Here is a 26,394-nt window from a genome sequence, read left to right on the forward strand (position 1 = left end):
CAAGTCTCCCTTTGCCGGATTATGATATGGTCCGTGCAGTGACAAATACATTTGTGTCACTATTGAGAACATAAAGGGAACCTAATTCGCCCCAAGCCTATGATAAATATCCCCAAAGGACCTTTTATTCCATAACTTTCTTGGAAAAGCATGGTGTTTCCCCAGGATCACTAGGTTAAACTGGGCCATTAAGCATTAGCGCGTTCACTCTCCCAGCTACTATCAAGACTACAGAAATGGTCCACTGGCCCACTCCCCCTTCCTCAAAGACAGTAATCCCTTCCCAGTGCCCAATGCGCCACTGGCCAGGGCATGTCGCCAGCGAGGGCGGCGGTGGGAACCGAGAGCTGAAGCTGTTCACCTGCACTGCAGAGCCAGGCCCACGCGCGCCAGTGTAGCTGCTCGGTCTCCCGGCCCACGCACCTGGAGGGCTGGCCCAGGGAGGAGCTCCCCGCCCACTTCCGGCGCGCCCTCCGCCTCCGAGCGCGCCCCGCCCGCTTCTGCGGGGCCCCGCCTAGTGACGTCACCGCGGCGCCGCCCGGCTTCTGTCTGCGAAGCTCCTCAGGTCCTTCCCCATCGTCGCCGCCGCCGCCACCGCCAAAATGTGAGTGATGCGACACGACACAGGATGGCCTGGAGCCCTCGAGGCGGCTCCCAGCGCCTGGGCCCCGGGCTTGGTCGGGTGGTCAGCCGCCTGCCTCTCAGACGCGGGTAGCCGTCGCACGCGCATGCGCGAGCTGCCCGGGGCCTGAGGGTGGGCGCGGACCAAGGACCGGGGACGCCCCACCGCTCTGCGAGGGCCGGGCGGCAGAGCGGCAGTCCCCCGGAGGAAGCGCCCCACCCGGCCGCCCGCACTTCCCCGAGGTCCTTGCAGCTGCGTGCGGGTCCGGAAGTGTAGGGAAGGGACCTGGAGTGGACCTGACAGTCCCCAGGGCCCAGGTGTTCCCTAACCAGCCGGGGGCAGCTATGCTCGGAAGATAACTTGGCCTCGGGCCATCTGCTCTCCTCTGGAGCGAAAGCATTCTTACCGTGGCCCCAGAATCCCGGAGGAACCTCAGGGTAACCTTGGGAGAGTGCTGTTGTTAAGAATAGCCAGACCCCGGGGCTGTGGGGAAAGAGGAACCCTGCTCCACTGCTGGTGGGAGTGCAGACTGGTTCAACCACTGTGGAAATCAGTATGGAGATACCTCAAAGAACTAGGACTGGAAGTCCCATTTGACCCCGCTATTCCACTGCTGGGGATCTTCCCCAAAGAATTAAAAGAATCATACCACAGCGATATATGTGCGCCCATGTTCATAGCAGCACAGTTTGTGATAGCTAAAACTTGGAAACAGCCCAAATGCCCATCAACTGGAGACTGGATAAAGAAAATGTGGTTTTTTTTATAAAATGGAGTACTACTCAGCCATAAAAAATGAGAAATTAGAGACATTTATAGCTAAATGGATGCACATTGAGGCGATACTCTTAAGTGAAATAAATAGGACACACATGTGTAAATACCGAATAGTTTTTCTGGTGTGAGAAACTGAAAGTGTAAATAAGGACTAAAATGTATAATAGGTAATGTGAAATAGGAAGAAAAGGGGCAAAGGGTAAGGAAGTGGGAGGGCTAGGGGAAAGGATAGAAGGGAATGGGACTAATATGAGAAAATGGAAAAATAGGAACAAAATCTTTGTAAATAGGGAGGACTGGAGGGCTTGAAGGGAGGGCAGGGGAATGGGGAAAAATAAGAACCAAGAGAGATTATGTAAAGGTGCAAATTTCCAATGATGAATGTCATTATATTGTATACCTAAAATGTACCAATGATTAGAATGAATAATCGATAATGCAAAGTAGGAAGAAAAGGTCCAAAGGGATGGGGTAGTGGGAGGGGCAGGGGAAAGGAAAGAAGGGAAAAGAAAAATGATGAGAAAAGAATAGCCAGACCCAATATCCTGCTCAATTGTCACCCACCGAGGAAGCCCCAGGTTTCTTAGAGGAACTAGGTGGAGACAGCACTTGGAAGGTACTTTCCGAGGCTGCTGTGCCAGCAGTGGATCACAGTTCCTAAGATCTACACCTGAGGAACTAGGTCCAGCAATGCTACAGCTGGCTCCATTAAATTTCTAAACCTCACTTAACTCATCTAGAAAGTGGGGGAAATAGAGTATCCCCCTTAGAGGATTATGAGAATTCAATGAGAAAATGTATGGAAAGAGCTTAGCCTTAGGAGATGGCCCTAAATATAATACTGTCTGCCAGACCCTCAGCTCTGTGAGGACCGCTATTGGATCTGCCGTATTCCTGGTCATTGACAGAATGTAAATTTAAAATCCTTGTTGACTCAGTGAATCAATAACTATTGTGTAGCAAGGCACGTGCTAGGTTACTGTCTTGGATACAGAGAAGAGAACTCTAAAACCCAGAAGCTTGTATTAGGGGACACAAGACCTTTATACTTGAAAAATCAAAGTGACACCAACCAAGTCATGGAAGCAGTAAGGAGTTAAGCCTGAGTTGGCTATGAAAGATATGCCAGGCAAGAAATAAAGCATTCAATGAAGACTGTAAAAGAAGACCAAGCCAATTCATACCACCCCCTCCCAGCATGCAGGTGTTCCTAACCTGGAATCTTTCTCCATACTGGAAAAAGGCTGTTCTGCAGTTGTTCATAATTATAAAAAAGTTCTTGTCCCAGTATAAAGATCAGGAGATTACTGAGTCCATTTAAGCAAACGTGTGCATTAAAACAAGTTTTAAAAAATGGAAAATAGAGTTTACCTATCCTAGGATTGAGCACTTCCCCAAAGTGGATCCCATTAAAATCTTCACTGTAGTCACTTTATCATGTGGGACAATCTCGGAAAGTATGGAAGTATGACAAATGCTGTTAGGGCCATTATTCACTATTGCAGGACAGATTTTTATATTTTTTTATTTTTTGGCTTTAGTTCTGATAGACAAGATCATTAACACTCAGTCCTAGAATAATATCTTTGTTTTCAGAAATATATTTGCAACCCTGATTTATTCACACTTGTGCCTTTACACATTTCAGGTCTGCAGGTTCGAGTGCTGCCACTGGCAGTAACCGAAGACTTCAGCAGACACAAAATCAAGTAGATGAGGTATTGCTCTAAGACTCTAAAACGTGAATTTTAAATAAACATGGGTGCACTCCGGAGATAATTCTGGTTTAGAAAAAGTATCATAAGTGTGTGAATGCAAATTTTGACAGTATCATAAAAGTAATAAAATCTGCCCCCTTCTGTTTTTAAAAACCCTGATCTAAGCAAAAGTCAGACTCCCCTGGTTTCATGCTTCTTTTTCTGCAGGGCAATTACATACCTAAAACACAAACACACAGAAACATTCCCCAAGAACCACTTTGTAAAATAGGATAATAAAGTTTTAAGGGTTAGGGCTAAAGATTGTTCAAGCCAGAAATGAGTCCTTCCAATGAGACATTTTTCCCAGAATGCCTTGTCCTGCGGCCTGACTGACCAGTCACTGACCTGAGCAACTCTGTAGGAAACATTCATCTCCAAGGTCGCCAAGGGACACACAGGCAGATGCTGACAAACTGTTCTATCCCAGCAAATCTATCCGTAGAATTCTTGACTTTCACAACATCTTTTGTTCTGCCCTGTATATGCAAAACTAAAAGCAAAGATTGTGTGAGAAATTGGGACTAGTATTTCCCTATTCCTAAAAACAGTCACTGTCTGCATTTAGCTACACTAAAAAAGTAGAGTTAAAAGGTAGATACCATTGTTAAATCCTAGTAATGCTTTGATTGGGTATTTTGTTTATGAACTTAATTATCACAATTTTAGATTTTCACATTGAAAGCCATTTAAATCTTGCTTGAAACTTGTCCTGCTTGAAACCTGTTTACTTACAAAATCATATCCAATCTTTTTTTATCCAAAGGAATTTCAAAGACTTGTTTTCTTTTTTCTTTTATGGAGGTAAAATACAGTTAACCAGTCTAAAGTGTAGTTTGGTGGTATTTAGTAGATTCACTTACTGTGCAGCCATTACCTCAGTTTTCAGAACTCTTTCATTACTCCTGAAAAGCACCCGTACCCATTTAGTAACCATTGCCCATTCCCCCTTCTCACGTTGTCCAGTCAGCTCTGATCTGCTCTCTGTTTCGGTGAATTTGCCTGTTCTGTGTATAGTGTAAAAAAGAACCGTACCATATGTGGCCTTTAGTGTCAGGCTTCTGTCACTTAACGTGATGTTTTCAACACACATCCAAGTTGTAGCATGTTTTAGTACCTTGTTCTTTTTCATAGGTATATGATAATGGATAATTTCTGCTCTTTCCACCTCTCAGCTGTTTTGAATAATCCTGCTATCAACATTCAAGAACAAGATTTTAAGCCATGTTTTCATTTCTCTTGAGTCTGTATACTTAGGGGTATTTCTGGGTCATCAGTAGTTGTATGGCTTGGATAGTTCTGTGTTAGCTTTTTGAGGAGCAGCCAAACTGTTTTCTACAGTGGCTGCCCCATTTTATATTCCCACCAGCAAGGTATAAAGCTTCCTGCTTCTTTACACCTCTTCAACATTTGTTTTCTAGGTTTTGGATTATAGCCATTGAGTGAGCATGAAGTCATATCTCATTTTGGCTTTTTGATTGCATTAGTGAAGTGATTAGTGATAATGAACAACTTTCCATGTGCTAACTGTCCATTTGTATATCTTTGTTGAAAGCCTTTCCCCATATTTTAGCCAGGTCGTCTTTGTGTTGCTACTTATAAGAATTCTTTGTGTATTCTGGATAGCAAGCCTTTATCGTATATGTGATTTGCAGATACTTGCTTTCATTCTGTGGATTCCTTCCTTCCTTTTGCAGTACTGGGGACCGAACCCAGGGCCTTCACATTGAATTACATTCCCAGCCCTTTTTTATTTTGAGTTAGGGTCTTGGTAAGTTGATAAATTGCCCAGGCTGGACTCAAACTGGCCATCCTCCTGCTTCAGCCTTCCAGAGGGCTGGGATTATAGGCATGCACCACCCCTCCCAGCTGGAACATTCCTACTAATATACTTTGATGCAAAATTTAAAAAAAAATTTTTTTTTTGGTACTGGGGATTGATCAGGACCTTGCACTTGTGAGGCAGGCGGTGGAACCACTGAGCTAAATTCCCGGCCCTAAAAATTTTTATGAAACCAACTTGTATAATTTTAGTTGTTATTATCAGCAGTTTTTTTAGTTGTTATTGTCAGGGTGGTTTTTTTCCCCCTTTTGCTTTTGGTATTAATCAAATCTAAGAATCCAGGGCCATATCTGAAGTTCTGAAGATTTACTTTTATTACCTCTTAAGAGTTTTATAGTTCCATTTTTTTAATTTATATTTTTTGAGTTTAATTAGTTTTAAACTTATGGCTTAAACTTAAGCCATAGATCCTTTTTCAGTTAATTTTTGTCTATGAGGTGAGGTAGGAGTCATTCTTTTGAATGTGGCTGTCTTGTCCCAGCAAGATTTGTTGAAAAGACTGACCCTTTCCTCCATTGTATGGTCTTGACACCCTGTCAGAAATCATTTGGGTCTGTGGGTTGAAGTGTAGCTCAGTGGTAGAGTGCTTGCTGTTGAGCAAGCACAAGGCCTTGAGTTCTTTCCCAGCACCACCAAAACAAAAACCAGCCATAGACGTTTGAGTTGATTCTGTACTTTCAGTTCTGTTCCATTGGTCTTTACTTCTGTCCTTGTGCCACTACCAGTTTTGATTACTGTAGCTTTGTAGTAAGTTTTGAAATTGAGATGTGTGAGTCTTGCAGCTTTTTTTTTCTTTCAGTATGTTTTACCTTTTTGAGGTTCCCTGTGGTTACATATGAAAAAACCACTGGATTTGGGGTCACATTTGGAGATTTCTGAGTGTGAAGGAAAAACCACTGGGATCGTTGACTCTGCATGGCCGTCTTCGCAGGGCTAAGTCTCCCAGTGTACAGCACAAGATTTTTTTCCATTTTTATCTAGGTTTTCTTTCAGCAGTGTCTTGTGTTTTTCCTTCTGCAAGTCTTTTACCTCCTTGGTTAAATATATTCCTAAGTATTTTTATTCTTATGGATGGTGTTGTAAAAACAGTTGTTTTCTTAATAATCTTTTCAGATTGTTTATTGCTGGTATACAGAAATGGAACTCATTTGTGTAACCTCAGAGCCTAAAACTTTCCTGAGTTATTAACTCTAATGGTTTTTTCTTTTTGTGGATTCTTTGAGATCCAGAAGATATGGATATGGATATAGATATAAATATAGAATGCCCTGCAGATAGGAGTTTTAGTCGTTTCCAGTTTGGATGCCCTTTTCTTTTTCTTGATTAATTGATTGCTCTGGCCAGGGCTTGAGTACCATGTTGAGCAGCAGTAGTGAAAGTGGGCATCCCTGTCTTGTTTCTGGTCTTAAGGGGAAGCTGTTGATCTCTGTTCACATTGAGTATGGTACTAGTTGTGGATTTTCCCATAAATGCCTGCGCTCATATTGAGGATGTTGCCTTCTATCCTTAGTTTGTTGAGTGGTTTTATCATGAAAGGGTAGGTCCATTTTGTAAAAAATGTAAGTAATAAAGTCCAGACTTGAAACAAAATACACCAGAGGTTTCACTTGGACTTGTGGTTCTTCCATTCCTGTATGTGTAAGCTGACATGACCACATTCGTCTAGGTGGTGGACATAATGAGAGTCAACGTGGATAAGGTGTTAGAAAGAGACCAGAAGCTCTCTGAGTTAGATGACCGTGCTGACGCGCTGCAAGCAGGAGCTTCTCAGTTTGAAACAAGTGCTGCCAAGTTGAAGAGGAAATACTGGTGGAAGAACTGCAAGGTAATTCTCTCTTCACCGACCTTGACATGAAGTCCCCCTTCCCATTCTCAGAGGCTTGGCAGAAAGTACAAATACTGGACTTCGGTGAATCTGGAAGGTGGGTTTTTTAACTTCCCACATGCAGACATTTGTGTGAGCTGTGAATCTCACACACAGACTGCATCCCTTCCACCCACCACTAGGGTTCCTCATGTTCTGTGGCTGATCTCAAGAGGCATAGAACAGGAATGCCCCAAACCCATCAGGCAGGACCTCTTGGTCAGTGTGCAGGTGGTTCTGGGAGTAGCTCCAGCGCCACGGGAAAGAGACCGGAAAGTCACCTTGTGCTCAGCAGGAGAAAGTGGCCACAGGCAGAACATAGTCTACTGCAGGTTTCATGTGGTTAGCAAATAAATATGCTCAAATCAGACCGTAATATGTCCTGCCTCTTCCTTGTTCAGAAGTGACACTGAGACGCTTAGTTGCCCCTCCTTGTGTGGAAAATTTATACATGTGAACAGATGCCTTTCTAGGGCCACAGATCATTGGCACACATTCTGAAAAGCAGTTAAGTAAACTTTAGTCCCTAATTAAGACCATCAAATACAGGGTTAGGAATGATGAGTTGTTCCAGATTGTAGCACACCTTGATTGCTGGAATAATATTATAGGACCCTCTTCAGTAAGTGTGTTATGTCTTCTTAGGAAGTGTGAAAAGGGTGTGTGTTTTCTTACAGATGTGGGCCATAGGGATTACCGTTCTGGTGATCTTCATCATCATCATCATCGGTGAGTTACTTCCTGTGTTTACAGATGACTGCCTACTATACAAGAATACAGAGTACAAAGCTCCCTCAGAATCACAGCTCATTCCCAGGCTTTCAAAGAATTTGCATTAGCAAATCTTTGAAGTACTTGAATTTTGTATGATTAAAGTCCGAGATTTTTTTACATGAACATTAATTCTTTGAGGCTGAGGAATGTGATTGTTCCTGATGGCCCAGTTTTCCTCTCTGAATATACTGATGTTATATATTTCCTTTTATGTAGTACCTGTGATTTAGCCCTGCTCCAGCCCCATCCAGCTCTGTGGCTTGGGCAAGCAATCTAAAATCTCTTGACCTCAGTTTCCTTATTTGTAAAATGGGGATAATAATGGCACCTACCTTGTTTGTTATGAGGACAAGTCTGGTTAATACATAAAAATGCTTAGTATGTATGGTATCTGGCATGTACGGTAATAACAGAAAGTTATATAGATGACCACATTATATATGTGTAACGCACATATATATGAATATACTCACACCTTTACTATCATTATATGTAATACTGGAAGAACCCATTGCCTTTTTAGCCCAGATATGGGCACTCCTTCCTTTCAGTGCTAGGTCGATGTCAGTGGATGCTGCTGTTTAGAGTTACTTTGATGCTTTTGACTGTAGGCTCCTCTAGCCTTACGCAGCACTGGTGGGAAATGGGTCAGATCAAGTCCTATTCACATTTAGATTGACTGCAGCTTCCACTCCGGTGTGCACTAAAAGACTAACCCACCCTTTTTGCTGTCTCTGCCTCTCCATCCCCTGCTTAGTGTGGAGCATCTCTTCTTGAAGAACCAGTGAAACTCAAGCCTTGCTGTTCAGGAAACCTTCAAGACCTTTGACTTTGAACCTGCTATATTATCAAGCTTACCTACTGTTATTTCTAAGCTGATTTTTTTTTCTAGTTCATGTAAAGTTCACTTTCTAGGAAATGTGCCTTTGTTTTTTAATATGCACTTCAAACTAGACGTGTGGGCAGCCCTGCCCACATTTTGCACAGGGCCTTTACAGATTTACATATGGGCTGATACAGAGACTTCCCACACTCCAGAGTGCTGTGCTGTAGGCACGGTATTGTCACTAATGAATCACTGTTGATTCCAGCTAAGTTAGCCGTCCTGGGCTTCTGACATTTCCTGCAGCTCCACATTTTAAACCCTTGAGTTATGAGATTTCCACGTTGTGCCTTCCAGAACACGATTGCCTAACACACATCTGTAACAATAACAGGCTAGGCCTTGCCTTGATACTTCCCTGGTTCCCTGTAAGAGATGTGACCCTTTTTATAAGCACTACTGACTGTCATATTTAAATTGAGATGCTGGTGAAGAGTTTTTGGTCTTACATTAGATATGAATATGTTTACTTTCTTGTTATTGTTATGTATCACTTCCTAAAATTTTATCTTAATCAGAAGTAATAACCCTTTTAAAAAGTTTTTATAGAACTATGCCCGGACCAAAGTTTCTATTTTGCCAAAATGTTAAAATATGAATAAAATGTCCTTATGTCTGTCTCTGACAGATGAATTCAGAAAATCGCCAAATGGGACTCGAAAGAGCCTGTCAAAAGGAAAGTGGTAATAGTGTGTGTGAACCTCCTGCATACTGCAGGCGATGTGGCCCCTCCTAATGCAGCAGTTTTCACAGGCAGAGGTTTGAGCCAGACTCCTGCCGCCTCATACTTGTAGACAAAGGGCTTCCCCACCAGACTGCAGGCCAGCAGCTGTGGCCCTCAATTAAGACAGTCTGTGACCAGCCTCACAGGTGACAGCCCTTTGAGATTTGTTTCCTGTTTTATTCATACTGCGCTTCCTAAATCTTCTGCACTGCCTGGATGAGGCATTGGTCAGGGTGGGTGACTCTTCAGAGGACAGCTAACTAGAGATTTCTTTCTTCTGCCTCACACTGCACAGGTGCTTGCTTTGGAAATAGCGATTGTCACCTGAGATGGATTGTGTACATGAGACTTAACATCGGGCTACGTGGCCCAAAAGTGGGAGTTCAGGTATGGGTGAAATCAGGCAAGGGGATACAGGGGAGAAACACAGGCTTTACACTCGGTGGCCACTTTTTCCAGAATGTTCTAGGTGTTGTTCACATGGTAGTGTGACTTCTGAAGCGCAACAGCTGAGGTGTGCCAGGACACACTCCATGTCTCTACCTTGTGTTCCCCTGGCATCACAGAAATGATCTGATGCCGAAGACGCGCCTTGCAATATCCAAAGCTGTGAAGCAGCAGCTGTCAGCATCAGGATGTAGGCCCAGGGTCTCTGGCCATGTCTGACTGAAACCTTGGTGCTCTCTCCTTGCTCCATACTCAGTCCCATGTAACCCACTGGCTCCTGCATTAACCCAAGAATACCTCGCTTGTGTCTGCATTCAGCTGGCAACTTGCCTGCTATGATGACCTGAATAAAATGTTGATAAACATGATTCTGGCCCCTGTGTTCCTTGGGGAGGGATGGTTTCACCTGGTCCATGTCCTGAAGGGAGCCTTCGTTGCTCCTCCTCCCACTCCCTTACAAACTTCACCTTCCTTCTTCCTGACCCACCCCTCCTGGGTTTCCTCCTGGCGCCGCCCTTCGAGATGTGCTCTTCACCATGTAAGTGAGTGAGGGCCGGGTTTCTCACAGTTGCCGAGATGGTTGGAGTTTGAAACGTCTTTTGGAAGTGACATGTCAGCCGGGCTCGTATTTGGTAAACTAGATAGCCGACCTGCCACGCTAACCTGCGGTGGCTGTGGGACATCTCCAGACGTGGTTCTCGTTCCACCCTGTGTATCTTTCCTTCCCTTGCATATACTTCCTCTTCTATCCTCTGACCCCTCAGAAACGTTGTAATCTGGGAGAAGCAGACTTTTGCTTATTATTTATAATAGAAAAATCTAAGTACCAAATACTGTTGTGTTTCTTCCCCCGGTACCGTGGATTGGACCCAGGACTTTGCGCTTGTGAGACAGGCATGGTGCCACTGAGCTAAATCCCCGGCCCCCAAATTCTGTTCTTAACCACAACCTTACCTTGATCTGGCTGCTTCTAACTTGCCTCACTTTACATCACAGTCTGAGCTACAGGCGCAGCTGCCTTTCAGATTATCAGCGACAGGTTGCAACACCTATGTTAGCTGACCTGCTCTGCCGGGCCACTTCCTGCCCCAAAGCCGAGCCTCTCGGTGCTGGGGTCTCAGGTCCCCTTCTGTGGGGCCTTCTGTCACTTGGCTGAGGTGGCCCCACCTCGCCTCCTTCACCCTCCACCTCTACCCCAGTAGCTTTATTTTCCACCCTGCGCCTTGAGTCGTTCTTAGCTTTAAGTCTCAGCGCTGGCTACCAGAAATGGCAGGGACTTTGTCGTTGTCTCCCAGGATGACAGTCATCCCTCCCACACTCGTACTCAGTATTTGCTGGATGAATGCAGTCTGAGGAGAAACCTTGGGCGAGCTATCACTCCCAGAAAGACCAATGGAGAACATCTCTTGGGAAAACCGATGGTTTATCCAGTGCAGTAAGGACAGCCGCCCACTTCCCTTTGCCTGGCGCCCTTAATATACAACTTTAATTCATCCGACAAACACTGTTCTCGATGTACCAGGCAGCAAGGGAGTCTCTCCCTGCGCCTTTCCATTCGGCTAAATTGAGAGGCCACGCAAAAGGCGCCTTCAGACCTTTTTGAAGGCCAGGGACGCGTTTAAGTCCCACCTTAAACTTCCCTTTCTGAAAATCGGGCTGCATTTTAGCCGGTCGGGTCCCTGTTCCTCCAAACCCACGTTTCACTTTGAGCAGGAGAGCGAGCAAGTTAAGGAAAAACGAAAGCAATGCAAATCCAGGAGCCAAAAACGCCGCGAGGTCCCAGAGAACCCCACGCGGCGCGTCACGACCCTGAGTGACCTGTGGACCGCGGCGCCGCTCGGCCTCTCACCCTCGCCCGCAGCTCACCTTCCAACCCGCTCCCACCCCCTCGTGACTGGCAGCTCCTGTGCCCTATCACTGCTGCCAGGCTGCGCCGGCCCCTCCCCCAGGGAGCCGAGCGCTCCGCTCGCGCGTCCCAAACCCTAGCTTTCCCGCCCGCCAGCCCTCCCCGGCCCTCGCTCCGGCCCGCCAGGATTGGCTGACGCCACCCTCCGCCCCACCCCCTGTGCGTTATATAATGGGCTCTGGGGCCTTCGTCTCAGCTCACCCGCTTGCGGTTACGTAAGCCTGACGCCCGACTGGGGCTCCGCTTCCGGGCCAATGAGAGCCCGCTTAGCCGTGCGAGGCGGCCAATCGCACGCCCGGGCACAGAGCCGGGTCCCGTGGCGCGCCCGGGGCACGCGGCGGGCCTCGAGACTGCGCGCGCGGCCTGACGCCCGAGGGCTCCTCCGGGCCGCGGGCGCTGGAGGCGGCGAGTGCTCGGCCTGGCGGGAGGCCTGCGAGCCCGAGAGGTCGGGCGCCCAACGCTGCCCTCAGCCCGGCGGCCCTCCATGCGCGGTGCACGCAGACGGACTGCGGGACCGACGAGGTCGGGGGAATTGGTCCGCCGTGAGGACCCTCCCTGGGGCCGCGCGGGGCCACGGCCAGCCCAGCTTCCGGCCTCGAGGGCGGGCTCGGTGGCCCCGATCGCCTTTGTGTTCCCCCCGCCCCGGGCTGGGCTCCCGGGAAAGGAGAGCCCCGAGAAGCTTCCGTGGACGTGCTGAGGAGAAAAGTGCCCCTGAGATGAACGTGGGCGGCAGTGGTCGGGATGGTCGTGACCGCCCCCGAAAGCCCTGGCAGGGACCAGAATGAGAAGGCAGTGACTGTCGCTGCCTGCACAGCGAGAGACGCAGGCAGCGGGCGTGGGGCGCCGCGCGAGATGGACCCTTGCGAGGACCGACACGCGCTCCAGGGGCCGTGGGGCTCCGGGGCCCCGCTGCACAGGACCGAGGGGGACACCAGCCGCAGGTGACGCCCGCTCCTGTCCGTGCCCAGGTGTTTGTTGTCCTGGCTGGCGCTGGAAGGAGAAAGCCGGGTGTAGGGCTGTTTACACTATTGTTATGGGGTGGGGGATTTAGGCTGGAATAATCGAGACGCCTTAAGAAAATTACCAGAGATCCTAAGAAGGTAAAAAGTGATGAAAGAATTTGTCTGAGTTGGGGCTCGAGTGGAAATGTTGGACAGCTTCAGATCTCTCTGCCTGAGGTTTTCTGCTTGTGAGAAAAGGGATCCTAAACCTGTGAGCTGAACCAGTTGATGCCATAGAAAATAATTCATTGCCAGGATAGCAGCTGCTGTTAGCATTTCTTTCTTTCTTTTTTTTTTTTTTTTAATCTTCCAGTGAACAAGATCGAAAGAGAGTTTCTGAAGAACTTAAAATGGTTGTCCAAGAAATGAAAAAATATCTGCCAGTGGAGAGACACAGTAAACCAAGCACCTTAGATGCCCTCAACTATGCCCTGCGCTGTGTGCACAGCGTGCAAGGTAAACGAGCTGCGAGAAAACTCGCACAGGTGCACCGCCACTCACCTTGGGGTTTAGTCGCAGGTGCAGTTTGAACTTCCTGTGCAAGATGAACAAATAGTAGTTTCTTTAGTGTCTCCAGGAGAACCTGACTTGTCTAACAGTTTAGTAACTATGGAGTAGTTTGCTAATCTGTTGCAAGAGACTGGACAGTTTAGCATGAGCACATTTTGAAGACTTTTAAAAGAACATTGTCTTCCTTGGAAGTTACAAGAGAAAATACATTTGACTAAAAATACATTTCCGTCATAAACACACTTTGAAAATGCAATCATATCATACGAAGAATTTACCACACTAAAGATGAACAGTGTTTTCCTTTTTTTCTCTGACTTCTGAAGGAATTTTATAAAGTTGTGTTCTACTCAGCACACACTTGTATGCTTCATCTATGATGTATAGTTCCTGAATGCTGGAATAAGATTTCCACCATAAAATGCATGCGTGCGTGCCTGTGTGTGTATCTGGAACTTTTGTCTCATTGACTTGTTTTAGTACATCAGATGTGTCTTATGCCTTGTGATGTAGAACGTGCAGCATTAATAAAACTTGTACTCTTCAGTTTCACAGCTATGTTAGGCGCCAGCAGAAAGTGAGCTGGATATGAGGAAAATGCACTTAGGGTGTCTGTATCCTAAGAAAATAAGCCAGCTTGGTAGTACTAAAAATGACCTCCTAAGATATTGTTGTCACAGGACTACCTATTTATTTCCCTGTGTTTCTTAGCAAACAGTGAATTTTTCCACATTCTCAGTGGAAATGGATTCCCCGAGATAGACATGACCATGTACGGCCCTGAGGAGCTGGCCACTGTTGCTGCCGAACACACTTCCAAGAACACAGTAAGGATTCTCAATCTTGCCGTCACAACACTTAGGACTTTTCCTAAGGACCTCCTCTGTTCTCTCATTGCAGATTCTTAAAAGATAATAACTGAGTGTTAGTAACCACAGTTTGAAGTAACTAAAAGAGAAGACTGCCAGAGAGGCATTGTGTGGTTTCTCTTGCCCTGGCCAGAGAAAATAAAACAGAAGCAGCACTCTGTGTACTGTGTAGTATTTCATTCGCTTTGATCGTCAGGTGCTTCTATCCCCTTAGCAACCCTTAGTTCTCTCAATTTAAGGACTAGAAACACCTGCAGGATAATTTCATACATCTTATTCTACTCTCCAAATTGTTAACTTCTGTTTACATGATTCTTAGTTCTGATACCTAAGTTGTAACAGGTGGATTTTATAGAAGAGGTGAGTTGAGATGTCATCTTTTGTGAGATTTTAGAAGAGACCTTTAGGGTATCTTTTTTTGAATCTCTTCTTATTGATAGAATAATTAAGCCTTTCCTCGCATTTTTTTGATATGGTGATTAGTTAGTTTTATGTTTAGATCTCAACGTAATTGTAATGGTGATTTTATGATATGCAACATAAGCTACATAATAGTATAATAGAACTTAGTAACTGGCATGTGCATGTACTGTAGTAGGTGCTATGAATTTTTTTTAAAGTGTGAGAAAACATTAAGGTCTTTAAAACTAGGAGGGAGGGGGAAAGGGTTGGAGAAGAGGACATAAAAAGAATGTATTACAAACCTGTGCCAGCTCTCCACCATGAATATAATTGTTGTGTCTTGCAAACCTGTACTGGTAAAACTAAAACTAGAGGAAAGCAGATGTCAACCTAGCAAGCATTGGCTGATTATAAATATATTTGTGTCTAATGAAACAAATCAGAGCAGTGAGTCTCACGCAGTGAGGTCTGTCAAGGACAGATTCTTGAAGAGTGTGCATCTTGAACTTAGTCTGAAAGCAGAGTCTGCGTGACTGACCAGAAGCATTTCTCCAGGTGTAAGGTGCTGTTTGCAAAGAAGAAGGAATCCAGAGTTTGTGTGCCATGTGTACATACATTTATTCTGTGTAAAGGGAGCTGCTATTTTTTTTTTTTTTTTTTTTTTTGCTTAGACATCAAACCTCCAGAAAGTTCAGTGCAGGTTTTATGGTAATTTTTAAGAAGCACGCTGAAGGAAACTCTTTGGGGAGTTTTGTTGCCTTTCCAGGCAAATGTTTTAAGCTGGTGGTAATGATAGAAATCTGTCAGGCCTAGTGCTAATAAGCAGCTCAATATTTGCATTTGTTTTAAATGTTTTTCACAGGATACCTTTGTGGCGGTGTTTTCATTTCTATCCGGAAGGTTGGTGCACATTTCTGAACAGTCCGCTTTGATCCTGAAATGCAAGAAAGATTTCTTGGAGTCTTCTCACTTTGTTGACCTGCTTGCCCCTCAAGACGTGAGGGTGTTCTACATGCATACTGCCCGAGCTCAGCTTCCTCTCTGGAACAGCTGGACCTGAAGAGGTAATGGACTGATGCCTGGGTATGTGTCATGCTGCAAGATCAGCTTCATTCTAACCGAAATAGTACAGAAATTAATGCGTTATTTAGAATGTGCAAGTTATTTAAGAGCATGTGATAAAATAGCATTTTAAATATTTCTAACAACAAATACTCAATACATTTGTTTTCATTTAGTGAATTTCATAGATTATACGTCATACATACAATTTGATGACCAGCATAATGTGTAGCAGTTTGGTTGCTATGAAGGCTCTGTTTCCTTTAAGCTAATAAAATTAAATGTTTCTCTTCGTATAGAGACTTTATAATTTTTTGTACAGTTTTAGAGATAAAATTCTGATAGTTGGCTCCCCTTTCCAATTTTATTTTCTCAAAAGTTCATGAATGTCATTACTTTGGGGTTTTGTTTTTCTAAAATGCTTATTTACCTGAACTGAGGATGTGGATTCAATTTTCTTTGTGACATTGAGTTATTCTTTTCAGAGTTGCCCTTTCTAACTTATTTTATGTTCTTAGTGACGTGTCTTTTAAGGGGCTTAGTATATATCAGTCTTCTCCTTGATTCCGAGTCCTTCTCTTTTTTACATTCATTTATTTTTTGTGGTAAAAACGTGTAACATAAAATTTGCCATATTAAAGAGTGCAGATCAGTGGTGTGAAGTATGTTTACATTGTTGTGAAACAGATGACCAGGACTTTTTCATATCTGCCAACTCAGTATAGACCTTTTCTGATTTTTTTTAATCCAATCGTTGGCCTTGTGAAGTCTTTCATCTTTCTTTTTTCCATTTATACACCTTCGTGCCATCGTATTTCAATATTTTTATGTAACCTCTAGAAAACATGCCTAACTTTCTTGCCTTCTTCTGGCTCCATCTTCTCTCCTCTTCCATCTTTCAAAATTACATTTTTCTTCCTCTTCCCTGAGAACACTTTTTCATCTTTTAATCATCCCTGTTTGCTTCTCTGCTTTTTTTAGTCACTCATTTCTTGAGCCTTTATGTAGCCATCACCATGGTCTAGGAACTACTCTAAGTACTAGGATACAGCTAAGAACAGCACAGATACATTAGCTTGTGTGCCAGCTCTTTCACATTTTTCCTTCAGCATTAGCTGTGTAGCTCCATTGTACCTTTTCAGCTTTGCTGATCACTGATTGCTCTGATATTCTTCTTCCACACAAAAGCTTAGTATGTCCTGAAATCCTTGTCTTTTGAATGTCAGAATTTACTTATACCATAAATATCTGATGTGCATCTAGTTTACACCTAACATTGTCTTTCTGCCATATAAATCTCAAGGTTCCATTCTTACGGGAGCACTCGGCCAGCCACTCCCCATGGTCCCTCCCTCAGCCCCTTCCTTTGAGCTCAGAGAACATATGAGGACCAGAAGCTTTCTTTTTAGCTGTTGCCAGACGTTGGTCCTGCATTATTAGAACACGTTTCTGCTTAAGGCCAGCTGTATAAACACCTTAAAAGGATCTGGCTGCTTTTTCTTCAGCATATACTTCCAGAAACAATAATTCACACCTTTACAGCCTGAGTGTTAAGTGCCTCATAGGATCACACGGTCTGGAGCTGGGGAAGCAGTTGCAACTGGGTGCCTGGTGCGATGTGTAAACCTCGAGAGCAATTTTCACATTACAGTAGAGACCATTTTTCTGATTCTCCCTCTGATTGTTTCCTTAGAAGCGTGAAGACCTGGCCTTATCAGTATTTTGGTTCTATAGAATTCACACTGTTGATGTTCCTTTCAGTTTGTATTTACCAGACTTCTGACAGTTTTCAGTGGTTCCTGTAACAGTTGTTTTCATTCCACTGTACAGATGCCCCAAAAATGTATATTCAGGGAGCCCAACCAGAGGAAATACAAACACTGGTCCTTCATTTGACCCTAAGATAGGGAAATTTATTTTTAAATTGCCATGTAGTAAATTAGTAAAGTTGATATAAACCATTGACATGAGGGTTGTTGTGCAAAAATATTGAGAGAAAACATGGTTAGTGATGCTAAATTAGTACAGTCTTTTTGGAGTTTAGCAATACGTGATGAGAGTTGTAAAGTGATCGTATCATTTAACCCAAAATTCAACATTTAGAAATTTATCCAAGGAAAGAATTTAAAGTGAAGGGAAAAAAAATCAGAAATTCATGCATCATAGAGTTAACACCTGGAAATAGTCTAAATTTCCAATTCTTCGGAAATGTGCAGACTCATTACAGTGGAATAGGGTGAATATGTCAAAGGATGATTATAGCAACCTTTGAAATAGTGAGTGTGGTCAGCTAAGGGTGCCAGGGAAGAACACAGAGGTCCTAAGGGAAATGTGCAAGTCCAGCGCTGTTTTGCCTAAGGGCTGTAGGACAGTGAGAAGCCCTCAGAATAGGGGATGGGATCCTACTGCAATCAGTGACTCTTAAGATGTAAGCTGTTTTTAGCTTGGTAGTAGTGCGAGATTGCCTTGCTGAGGAACAGCTGTCCTGGGAAGAGAGAGTGAGATTTTTTCTCTTTTCTAGAATCACAGTATGAATGTGCTGCAGTGAAATCCTTTTTCTGCAGGATCCAGTAAGTACAGGACCTTGGGGACTCAGAAATGTGCATTAAGCTGTGGCTTTTATTTAGCACTTCCTGTGGTTCTTTCGTATTCAGCTAGATTTTCTTATGGATTGAAAAAAAAAGACTGGGTTCTTGCCACAAGGAATTTTCACTTGAATTGAGAAGAAACATGAGAAGACAAGATAATAATGGGATAGGAAAAGAGTTGGAAAGAGAATTCTTGATCCTAGTGGCATATAAAAATCACAAGAATCACTGGATGTGAAATACACTTTTAAATGACCATATTTTTTCTTCACTTGACCACCTTTCAATTTTTGGTTTTTAAATAACTTTTAAAAAAGCAAAATATTTATATTTATTGAAGGGCTTTAAAGATCCAGAGACAATGAATTAGAATGACTGTAACAGGTGTTGATTTCTTACAGGATTTACACCAATCATCTTTTCCATCTTCTAAATTTACTGCACTATGGTAATATTTGCACAATAAAAAGAAAAAATATTTAAATGACATTATGATTGCTAATATGGCATTGAAGATACTAAGTGCTCTAAGAACTGGATTTAGATACGAGAAAAATGTTATGGTAGCCAAGTCAGACACCTCGAGGAATTAGGAGGCCTCAGCTAGTAGTGTTTGGACACCAAGCAAGAGGTCACCTCAGGAAGGGCAAGCGGGGGAAGTCCCTCAGGTCATTCATAAGTGCGCCGTTTATGGAGCCCTCAGAACAAGGCCCACCCTGCAGGAAGTGCTCTGTGTGTTGTAGTAATAAATGTTTTCAGATCCTGTTCCTGAGTCAGACATTATTATAGTACTGGGACCAAAACACAGTTCTTGCTTTCATTTGTGCTTAATTTCTGAAAGGAAGAGACCAGTAACATGGAAGTACATGTGTCTGCTGGTGACAAGGTCTGTGTAGACAGGGAAGCAGAGGAAGAGACTTCTGGGCTGTGGGGGAGATTGCTGTTGAGTTCTGGGCTATTTCAGCCTTTTGTGTTGCTATAACAGAATCCGTGAGACTGGGTGATTTTTAAAGGAGAGAGGTATATTTTGAGTTTGTTGTTGTGGTGGGGTTTTTTGCTTTTTGTCTGTCTGTCTGTTTGAGACAGGGTCTCGCTATGTAGTTCAGACTGGCCTTGAACTCATGGTGATCCTCCTGCCTCAGCCTTCCAAGTGCTGGAATGCACCACCCCGCCCGGCCCCGGGAGGTATAAAATATACCTCATGGTTCTGGAAGACCAAGAGCATGGTGCCAGCATTTGCTAGGCTTCTGTGAAGGGCCTTATTACAGAAGGCAATGTGGTGTGTGCAGGGGAGCCAGACACTTTATAAGAACCAGCTGTCAGCAGGATGCCTGTCAGGCAGCTTCCTAATCCGTTCGTGAGGGTGGTGCCCCCGGGCCCAGGCCTCAAAGGCCCACAGCCCCTCAGTACAGTGGCTCTGGCAATTGAATCTCCGCATGCATTTTGGTGCATCTAAGTCACAGCGAGAGATGTGGGAACTCTTCTCTCAAGAAGGCTGATTGTAGCCAGACCTGAAAGAGATGAGGGAGTGAGCCACACAAGGGCCGGAAGGCTGGGAAGTGTCGAGGAAGTGTGCACTGGGCAGAGGAAACCACAAGTGCAAAGGCCCTGGGGTAGGACACCAGTCCTGTGGGAAGAGTGAGAAGGAATCCAGTGTGGCTGGAGTGAGGAGAGAGGTGAGGATAGAGAATAAAGATACAGGGACCGAACAAGAGGAAGCTGTGCCTGCTGAATGAACTACTCAAAACTTTCTTCCTTGAGAATTTTCTAGCATAACACAAAAATAGACAAAATTGTGTGAGAAACCAGTGCATTCTAACCACTCTGTGTCAGTAACCTGTGCCAGTCTGGTGCCAGCTCTACTACCAGCAGTTCCTCCACTCCCTTCCCAAGTTCCATGGAGCAAATCTCGTGTGCCCATCACTTCCTCATTGATCTCAGAATGAGTTTCTAAAAGATAAAGTTCCCATTCATTTCCATCCACTCACAGGGCCCATCTTTGGCCAACAGGAGTCCCGTTAGGGTGGCTGTGATGCCCTTGTAAGAGTCTCCTGTGGTCTTCGGTGACCTCCCTTGTGTCAGGTGTGAGATGCCCCAGACAGGCATTTCTCTAGGAATCCCTCTTTCCTAGTCACCGGAAAAGGCATTAGTATTCAGAGGCCAAATATGCACAGTAGGAGTGGTTGATGCTATAGCAGTGATGTCACTGCTTCTAGGAAGCGTCAGTGGACAGACCGAGGCAGTTTGACTTTTCACACTGGAAGCAGAATGCATTATAAAGGGTTGGTCACGTTGCCTGCTGTGTTGGAAGATTCTATGGGGCAGCAGAGGCCAGAGAGGGCCCTGAAGGCCAGGTGAAGAGATACCCGGGCCAGCTCAGCAGTAGTGCAGGAGAAATGTTAGGATATTCTGAATTTATTGGTGGATTTGATGCAGGGTGGGAAGTAAAAGAACAGCCAGAGATGACACTAGAGTTTGGGCTGAGCTCTATATTGAGACAGATGAAGTTATAAGAAAAGCTTTTGGAGAGAGGCAGGGAGAATATATTTGAAGAGAAGCTTGAGATCTAAGTTGAGACTCTGCAGAAGAGTCTAATTCAAGGGAGACTCCAGGCCAGAGATAGATATTTAAGTTAGTAGCGCATAAATGGATTTAGGATCCTTGGACTGGACAAGCCTGGAAAATTCTTCTCAGAAAGAGCGGGAAGCCAGGAAGCATAGGTGTGAATGCTTGTAGGCAGGGTGGGAAGAAGCTGGGGGTGGGGGTGAAGGAGGAAGCAAAGCCATAGAAGTGGAGCAGTGGGAAGGAGGGGTGACAGCAAGATGGGGGCCAGCAGGCGCGAGCTTCCCTGGCAGTGCCGAGACCTCCTTGCGACTCATGGGCCCAAGTCCTTGATGGCAGGAGCACAGGGACATGATGCGTAGGAAGAGAGGAGCAGGAACTCAGTTTTGAACGTTTGAACTCCAGGAGATAATTGGAGGTACTGAAATTTTAAACTCCCGTGGAACACAAGCATGTTTAAACATGTTGGATCTGGATGTCTGTGTGGGAATTGCCAGTGAAATATCTCCCAGCCTGTCACACAGCATGCGGGCGAGGTGCCTGAGGACCAGCACTGATCATCTCTGCTCTCTTCAGCAGAGGTGGAGGCAGAGAGCAAGAGAAGCTTTACTCCCCGTTTCGGATCATCCCCTATTTGGTCCATGCACACAGCTCTGCCCACCCAGAACCGGAACCTTGCTGTCTAGCACTGGTTGAAAAGACTCACTCTGGTTATGAAGGTAAGTTAGGAGGACCTGCATTGCGATGAAACCCCAAAACCAGCAGTCACACAGGGATACGAGGCCTGTTGGCTACAGTCCAAGAACAGAAAGCTTGTTTGAGCTTCCAGGATGGCTCCTGACCTCTGTAAACATTTATAGCTCAGAGAAAAACTGACCTACCTACCATCTTTTTTACACAGCTGAGGAGGTCTGTGTATTACTAAGTAACATTTCAAATCCTTCTGTTTGTGTAGTTAGGTGTGGCCACTAAGTAACATTAAATCTGTTACTTACTCTTGTTTTAACTATTCAAATTTTTGTGATGAGGAAACTAGTTATTCAGTGTACACAGACTTTCTCTCTGCATGGAATTAACTTTAGTAGGCATCGCATTTTGACTTGATTAAAATGTAGTTAATGAAAATTATTGTCATTGAGTGTTGCTTTGGCTGCTTGAAGACCTGGCCCCAAAATGAGATTTCTAGCATTTTCATACAGATTTTATTCCTTTTTAAATATGTTAAGTGCATGATTAATTATATATTTGCCTTTACATGAGTCTTTCTGTTTTTCTGGGGTTTTTTAAAGGCTCCTCAAATACCAGTGGATAAAAGAATTTTTACCACAACACATATCCCAGGATGTGTTTTTCTTGAAGTAGATGAAAGGTAAATATTTCCTTTAGCCTAAATGAAATTTGCTTCTGAAAATACATAAAAATATGAAGAGAATTTACATTATGTATGCACACTTTTCTGCATGATATAATGAAGCATATCCATTTGCCTGTTTGATCCTTGTTAATTACATTGGAATTAGTGTTGTCTAAATTTCTGTTACAAATATCTTGTGTGTCATATTTCTAAAAATTTATAGGATACTTTATTACATTTTACAACACTGCTTTAGGTAGGTTGGGTAGTATTGCTCCCATTTTATAAAAGAGGAGCCCAGGGGCCAGTTTGCTAAAAACATACGTAGTATATCTGATTGTACTCAGACTGGGGTAATTTTCTCTGAACAAGTGGTCCTCACATCAATTTAAGATGAAATTTTAATTAGAGTAGAGAGAGTCGAGGATTTCGCTCAGTGGTGTCATGCCTGCCTTTCAAGCACAGGGTCCTGAGTTCAATCCTCGGTACCACCCCCCCCCAAAAAAAAGTGGAAATAAAAGAACAGAAGGTATGCTTGTTTTGGATGGTTTTTTGGTAGTTAAGTTTATTTGAAAATGTTTTATTTTTAATATATTGGGGCTGGGGATTTAGCTCAGTGCTGCCACACCTGCTGTGCAAGCTCAAGGCCCTAAGTTTGATCCCTGGTGGGGGGGCAGGTCTGTGTAAGTATTTTGAATGTCATTCCTCCTTTTTTTGAGGGGGCTGTTAAAATAGTTTTTGTTATTCAAAGGATCGTGATGGTAGAGAGCAGCTATTGCTTACTACTGGTTTTTAGTATATTTGGAAAAAGTAAACTTCAGCATCACATCAGTATCTGCCTTTTTCTACCCACATTTATTTTAAAATTTCACTTATTCATGAAATTTGAATATCTGGGAACCAATACACTGTGCCACACATAAGTGTAAAGTAGAAATGTCAAAAACTTGGTCACAACTATAATAGCTATTAATTTTGACTTTAAAAGGTTTTAACATAGCAAAATGGGTTTATTTAAAAAATTGTTACCCTGAAACCAAATGGTAATTGGTGAGCTACTTTGTATAATATAATCTGTATAAAGGATAATTCAGAAAATAGCTTAAATTTATTCTACTAATAAATACTTGCGGCTTTCAATACATAGAAAATGTTTATGGACTCAGATATTTCTAAGTTGTCCTTGGTCTTACCATTATACGTTTTCCTATGAACCTATGGTTATCTGTCTGACGTTTGAGGAGGACATTGTACCTTGGTGTTTTTAATCATGTATGTGTTAGTTTTCTGTTACCATGACAAAATACTTGGGATAACTCACAAGGAGGAAAGGTTTATTTTGACTGGTGGTTGCAGGGTTTCCATCCATTGTCCGCTGGGTACATTACTTTTAGCCCTGTGGCAGGGAAGAACATCATGATGGGAGCACAAAGTAGAGCAAAGCTGCTCACTGCATGGTGACCGGGAAACAGAATAAGAGAAGAAACAGCCAGGGCCCCAACACTTCCAGTGACCTAACTTCTTTCCATGTGGCTCTGTCTACTAAATTTTGCCCCATTTAACACTGTGGGCTGAAGACCAGGTCTTCAGTACAAGGGCCTTTGGGGGACACTCAAGATCCAAACTGTAAGAGTGCTGTATTAATTTGTAACCTGCTTTAGTCACTTAATATCATCAGCATTTTTCTTTGTTCTGATGCAATCTTCATAGACTTTGTGCATGACAACATAATGATGGGCATCAGACTTTTCTGAAGAACGTGCAGAAAAATAGACTTCTAGTCTTACCTCTAGAGATTCTGATTTAAGCCTATAGTGAGCCTTCACATCTGTTTTTTCACATGTTCCTAGATGATTTTGGTGCAAAATGCCAGATGACCACCAAGATTTGTTTTATTGCATTATTGTTTGTTCGTTTGGTAAATGCTTTCATGAACATCTTTTGTGTAAAAGTTTTTACTAGTACCTGTGTGTACTACATAATGTTTACATTCCTTATGTGGAGATAACACATCTAACTAAGATAACATCTTAATTACTTAATTCACCTCCTTTCTTCCCCTCCCTTCCCCCTCTTTCCATCTCTTGAGCCCATCCCCTTTGAGAAAGATCTGTCTCCCTACTTCCTATTATCTATCTTTTAGTTTGCTCTTTGTTTTTACTTTGGGTTTCTCATGTAAGAGAAACCATGTGATATTGAAGCTTGTCTGTTTATTTCATTAACATTATGGTCTCAAGACCATTTCCCTGCAAGTGACTCGAGTTTATCTTTCTTTATGGCAAATTTTTCTTATTTACAATTAAGCAGTTTATTTTTGATGTGCATGTGTGCATAGTTGGGGGTTTAACCCAGGGTCTCAGATAAGCTAGGCAAGTAAATGGCAATATAATGAGCACTGAGCTACATTCCCAGGCCAAGAAGTACTGGAAACTCCTGAAATGTTACCAGAAGCCTCGGTAGTAGGCTCCAGTCTCCTGCTCAGTGTACAATGCAAACCTGAGAAAAAACCTAAAAGACAGAACTAAGACAAAAAGCAGGGATCCAGGAAGGCCAATGCTGCTTAATTAGCAAAGACGCTGGTCTGTCCAAGCCAGTCATTTTTATTAGTGATCAACTGGAGTAAAGGCAAGCTACGTGGGAGGGTAGGACTGCATGTAAGGACAAGCAATTGTATAGTTTCTATGGAAATTAAGCAAGGCTCATAAAGGACAAGACAAAGCATTCTTGAATTAGGAACAGAATAGACGGAATATATGGTTGTAATTAGAACATTGTCCTTCTAGTTAAGAAAGTTTTTAATTGTGGGAACGGAATTTGGGTGTGAGTTGCTCTTACCTCAGCTTCAACTGGACTTGCTTCTCAAAACAAGCGAATTGTGGGGTTAGCTCTTCACAGCCTGCACAGCTTACAGCCTGCTTTGGGCATAATCAATATTGCAGTCTCCTGTAAAGAAGTGTTTTTTAAAATATATAAAGTGTAAAAATTACCTGATAAATATACCACACTCTTGCACTGTGTATCTATCCCAGAGCAGTGCCTTTGCTGGGTTACCTACCTCAGGATCTGATCGGGACGTCAATCCTAGCATACCTGCACCCAGAAGATTGTCCTCTGATGGTTGCCATACGCCAAAAGGGTAAGACTTACCCCTCTATAGGAGCAACTTGTGTTGCCTTTAATTTGTTCTAATTTTTCAATTCATTGCTCTCCAAAGCTTAATCTTTGACCAGATAAGTCATGCATTGAAACTGCTGAAACAATTTTTCTTAACATACTAAAACATTTAAAATAAATAAAAAAGATCACAGCTTGAAGATAAGATTGAGGAATTATTACATGCAGACACAAATAAATAAAATCCAAGAAATTATGAACAAACCGTTCAAGAACTCAAACCAAATTTACACATTTTTGGTGTAAAAGAGGGCATGGAGGTTCAAATGAATGGCATAAAAGATCTGTTTAATAAAATAACAGAAAAATTTCCAAATCTTGAGACTGATATAGACATCCAGATCCACGAGGCACTTAGAAGTCCAGACAAGCACAACCGGAAAAGAACCTCCCCACCTCACATTACAGTTAAAATGACAAAGGTATGGAACAAGGAAAGAGTCTTGAAAGCTACACGAGAGAAATGTCAACTCACTCACATAGGCAAACCCATCAGAATAACTCTAGACTTCTCTGCAGAAATGCTGACAGTCAGAAGGGTACGGAATGGTGTATTTCAAGCCCTAAGTGAAAATAACTGCCAGTCTAGATTACTACATCCAGCAAAGCTATACTTCAAAATTGAAGGCGAAATAAAGGCTTTCCAAGATAAGGGTAAACTAAAAACATCGTGACCACTGACCCCACTTTGCAGAAGATACTTAAACGAATCCTACACACAGAAGAGGAAGAGTAGATAAGCTGTTGAGAATTAGGAAAGAATCAAACATTAGAAAGGTGGTTATATATACCTTTCTGTAATAGCTCTGAATGGAAATGGTCTCAATTCTCTTAATTAAAAGTCATACTGGCAGATTGAATTAAAAACAAGACCCAGTTCTTTGCTGTCTGAAAGACATACCTCAAGCAAAGACATGCACAGATTGAAAGGGAAAGGTAGCTGAGATGAAAAAAAGCCACCCCATATTAGTGAAGGGAACAGTCTCCAAGAAGAAAAAACAGTTATAGGTACATACGCACCAGACATTGGTGCACCTGATTTCAGAAAACAAGCATCTCTTAATATAAACGAGTGACTTCAGTAGTCCTCTGTCACCAGTAGGTAGGTAGTCCAAACAAAAAAAAAAATAAAGAAAGAAACATCAGAGTTAAGCTACACTAATTAGATGGACTTAGCCGATGTCTACAGAACACTCCATCAAGCAACCACAGAATATACATTTTTCTCAGCAGCTCATGTTTGGATCTCCTCAAAAATAGATCATTCTAAGCCAT

The 26,394-nt window shown here is 43.4% G+C and overlaps 2 protein-coding genes and 1 long non-coding RNA gene across 3 annotated transcripts in view; 2 read left to right on the plus strand and 1 right to left on the minus strand.

Moving 5' to 3' along the window:
• Positions 1 to 481: 481 nt before the first annotated feature.
• Positions 482 to 10,059, plus strand: Vamp3 (vesicle associated membrane protein 3). The gene is made up of 5 exons (XM_004863687.4): positions 482 to 604; positions 3,048 to 3,117; positions 6,666 to 6,824; positions 7,541 to 7,592; positions 8,395 to 10,059. Coding segments are annotated over exons 1-5 (303 nt in total). The 5' UTR covers positions 482 to 602; the 3' UTR covers positions 8,415 to 10,059.
• A 1,758-nt stretch (positions 10,060 to 11,817) lies between these two features.
• Positions 11,818 to 26,394, plus strand: part of Per3 (period circadian regulator 3) — a 44,441-nt gene continuing 29,864 nt past the window's right edge. The window contains 8 exon segments of the mRNA XM_087214602.1: positions 11,818 to 12,538; positions 12,912 to 13,054; positions 13,820 to 13,935; positions 15,242 to 15,443; positions 17,963 to 18,011; positions 21,171 to 21,307; positions 21,879 to 21,960; positions 24,975 to 25,081. Coding sequence (XP_087070728.1) covers positions 12,339 to 12,538; positions 12,912 to 13,054; positions 13,820 to 13,935; positions 15,242 to 15,443; positions 17,963 to 18,011; positions 21,171 to 21,307; positions 21,879 to 21,960; positions 24,975 to 25,081 — 1,036 coding nt within the window. The 5' untranslated portion in view covers positions 11,818 to 12,338.
• On the minus strand, positions 15,311 to 25,188 carry LOC147827367 (uncharacterized). The gene is made up of 3 exons (XR_015452514.1): positions 25,001 to 25,188; positions 24,781 to 24,888; positions 15,311 to 15,493 (listed from the first exon to the last, which is right to left on the minus strand). It is a non-coding gene; the product is annotated as an uncharacterized LOC147827367 (long non-coding RNA).

The sequence above is a fragment of the Heterocephalus glaber genome, unplaced genomic scaffold, assembly GCF_053883595.1.
Source record: "Heterocephalus glaber isolate CG9 unplaced genomic scaffold, H.glaber_assembly_v1.0 deba00001447, whole genome shotgun sequence".
Classification (NCBI taxonomy): domain Eukaryota; kingdom Metazoa; phylum Chordata; class Mammalia; order Rodentia; family Bathyergidae; genus Heterocephalus; species Heterocephalus glaber.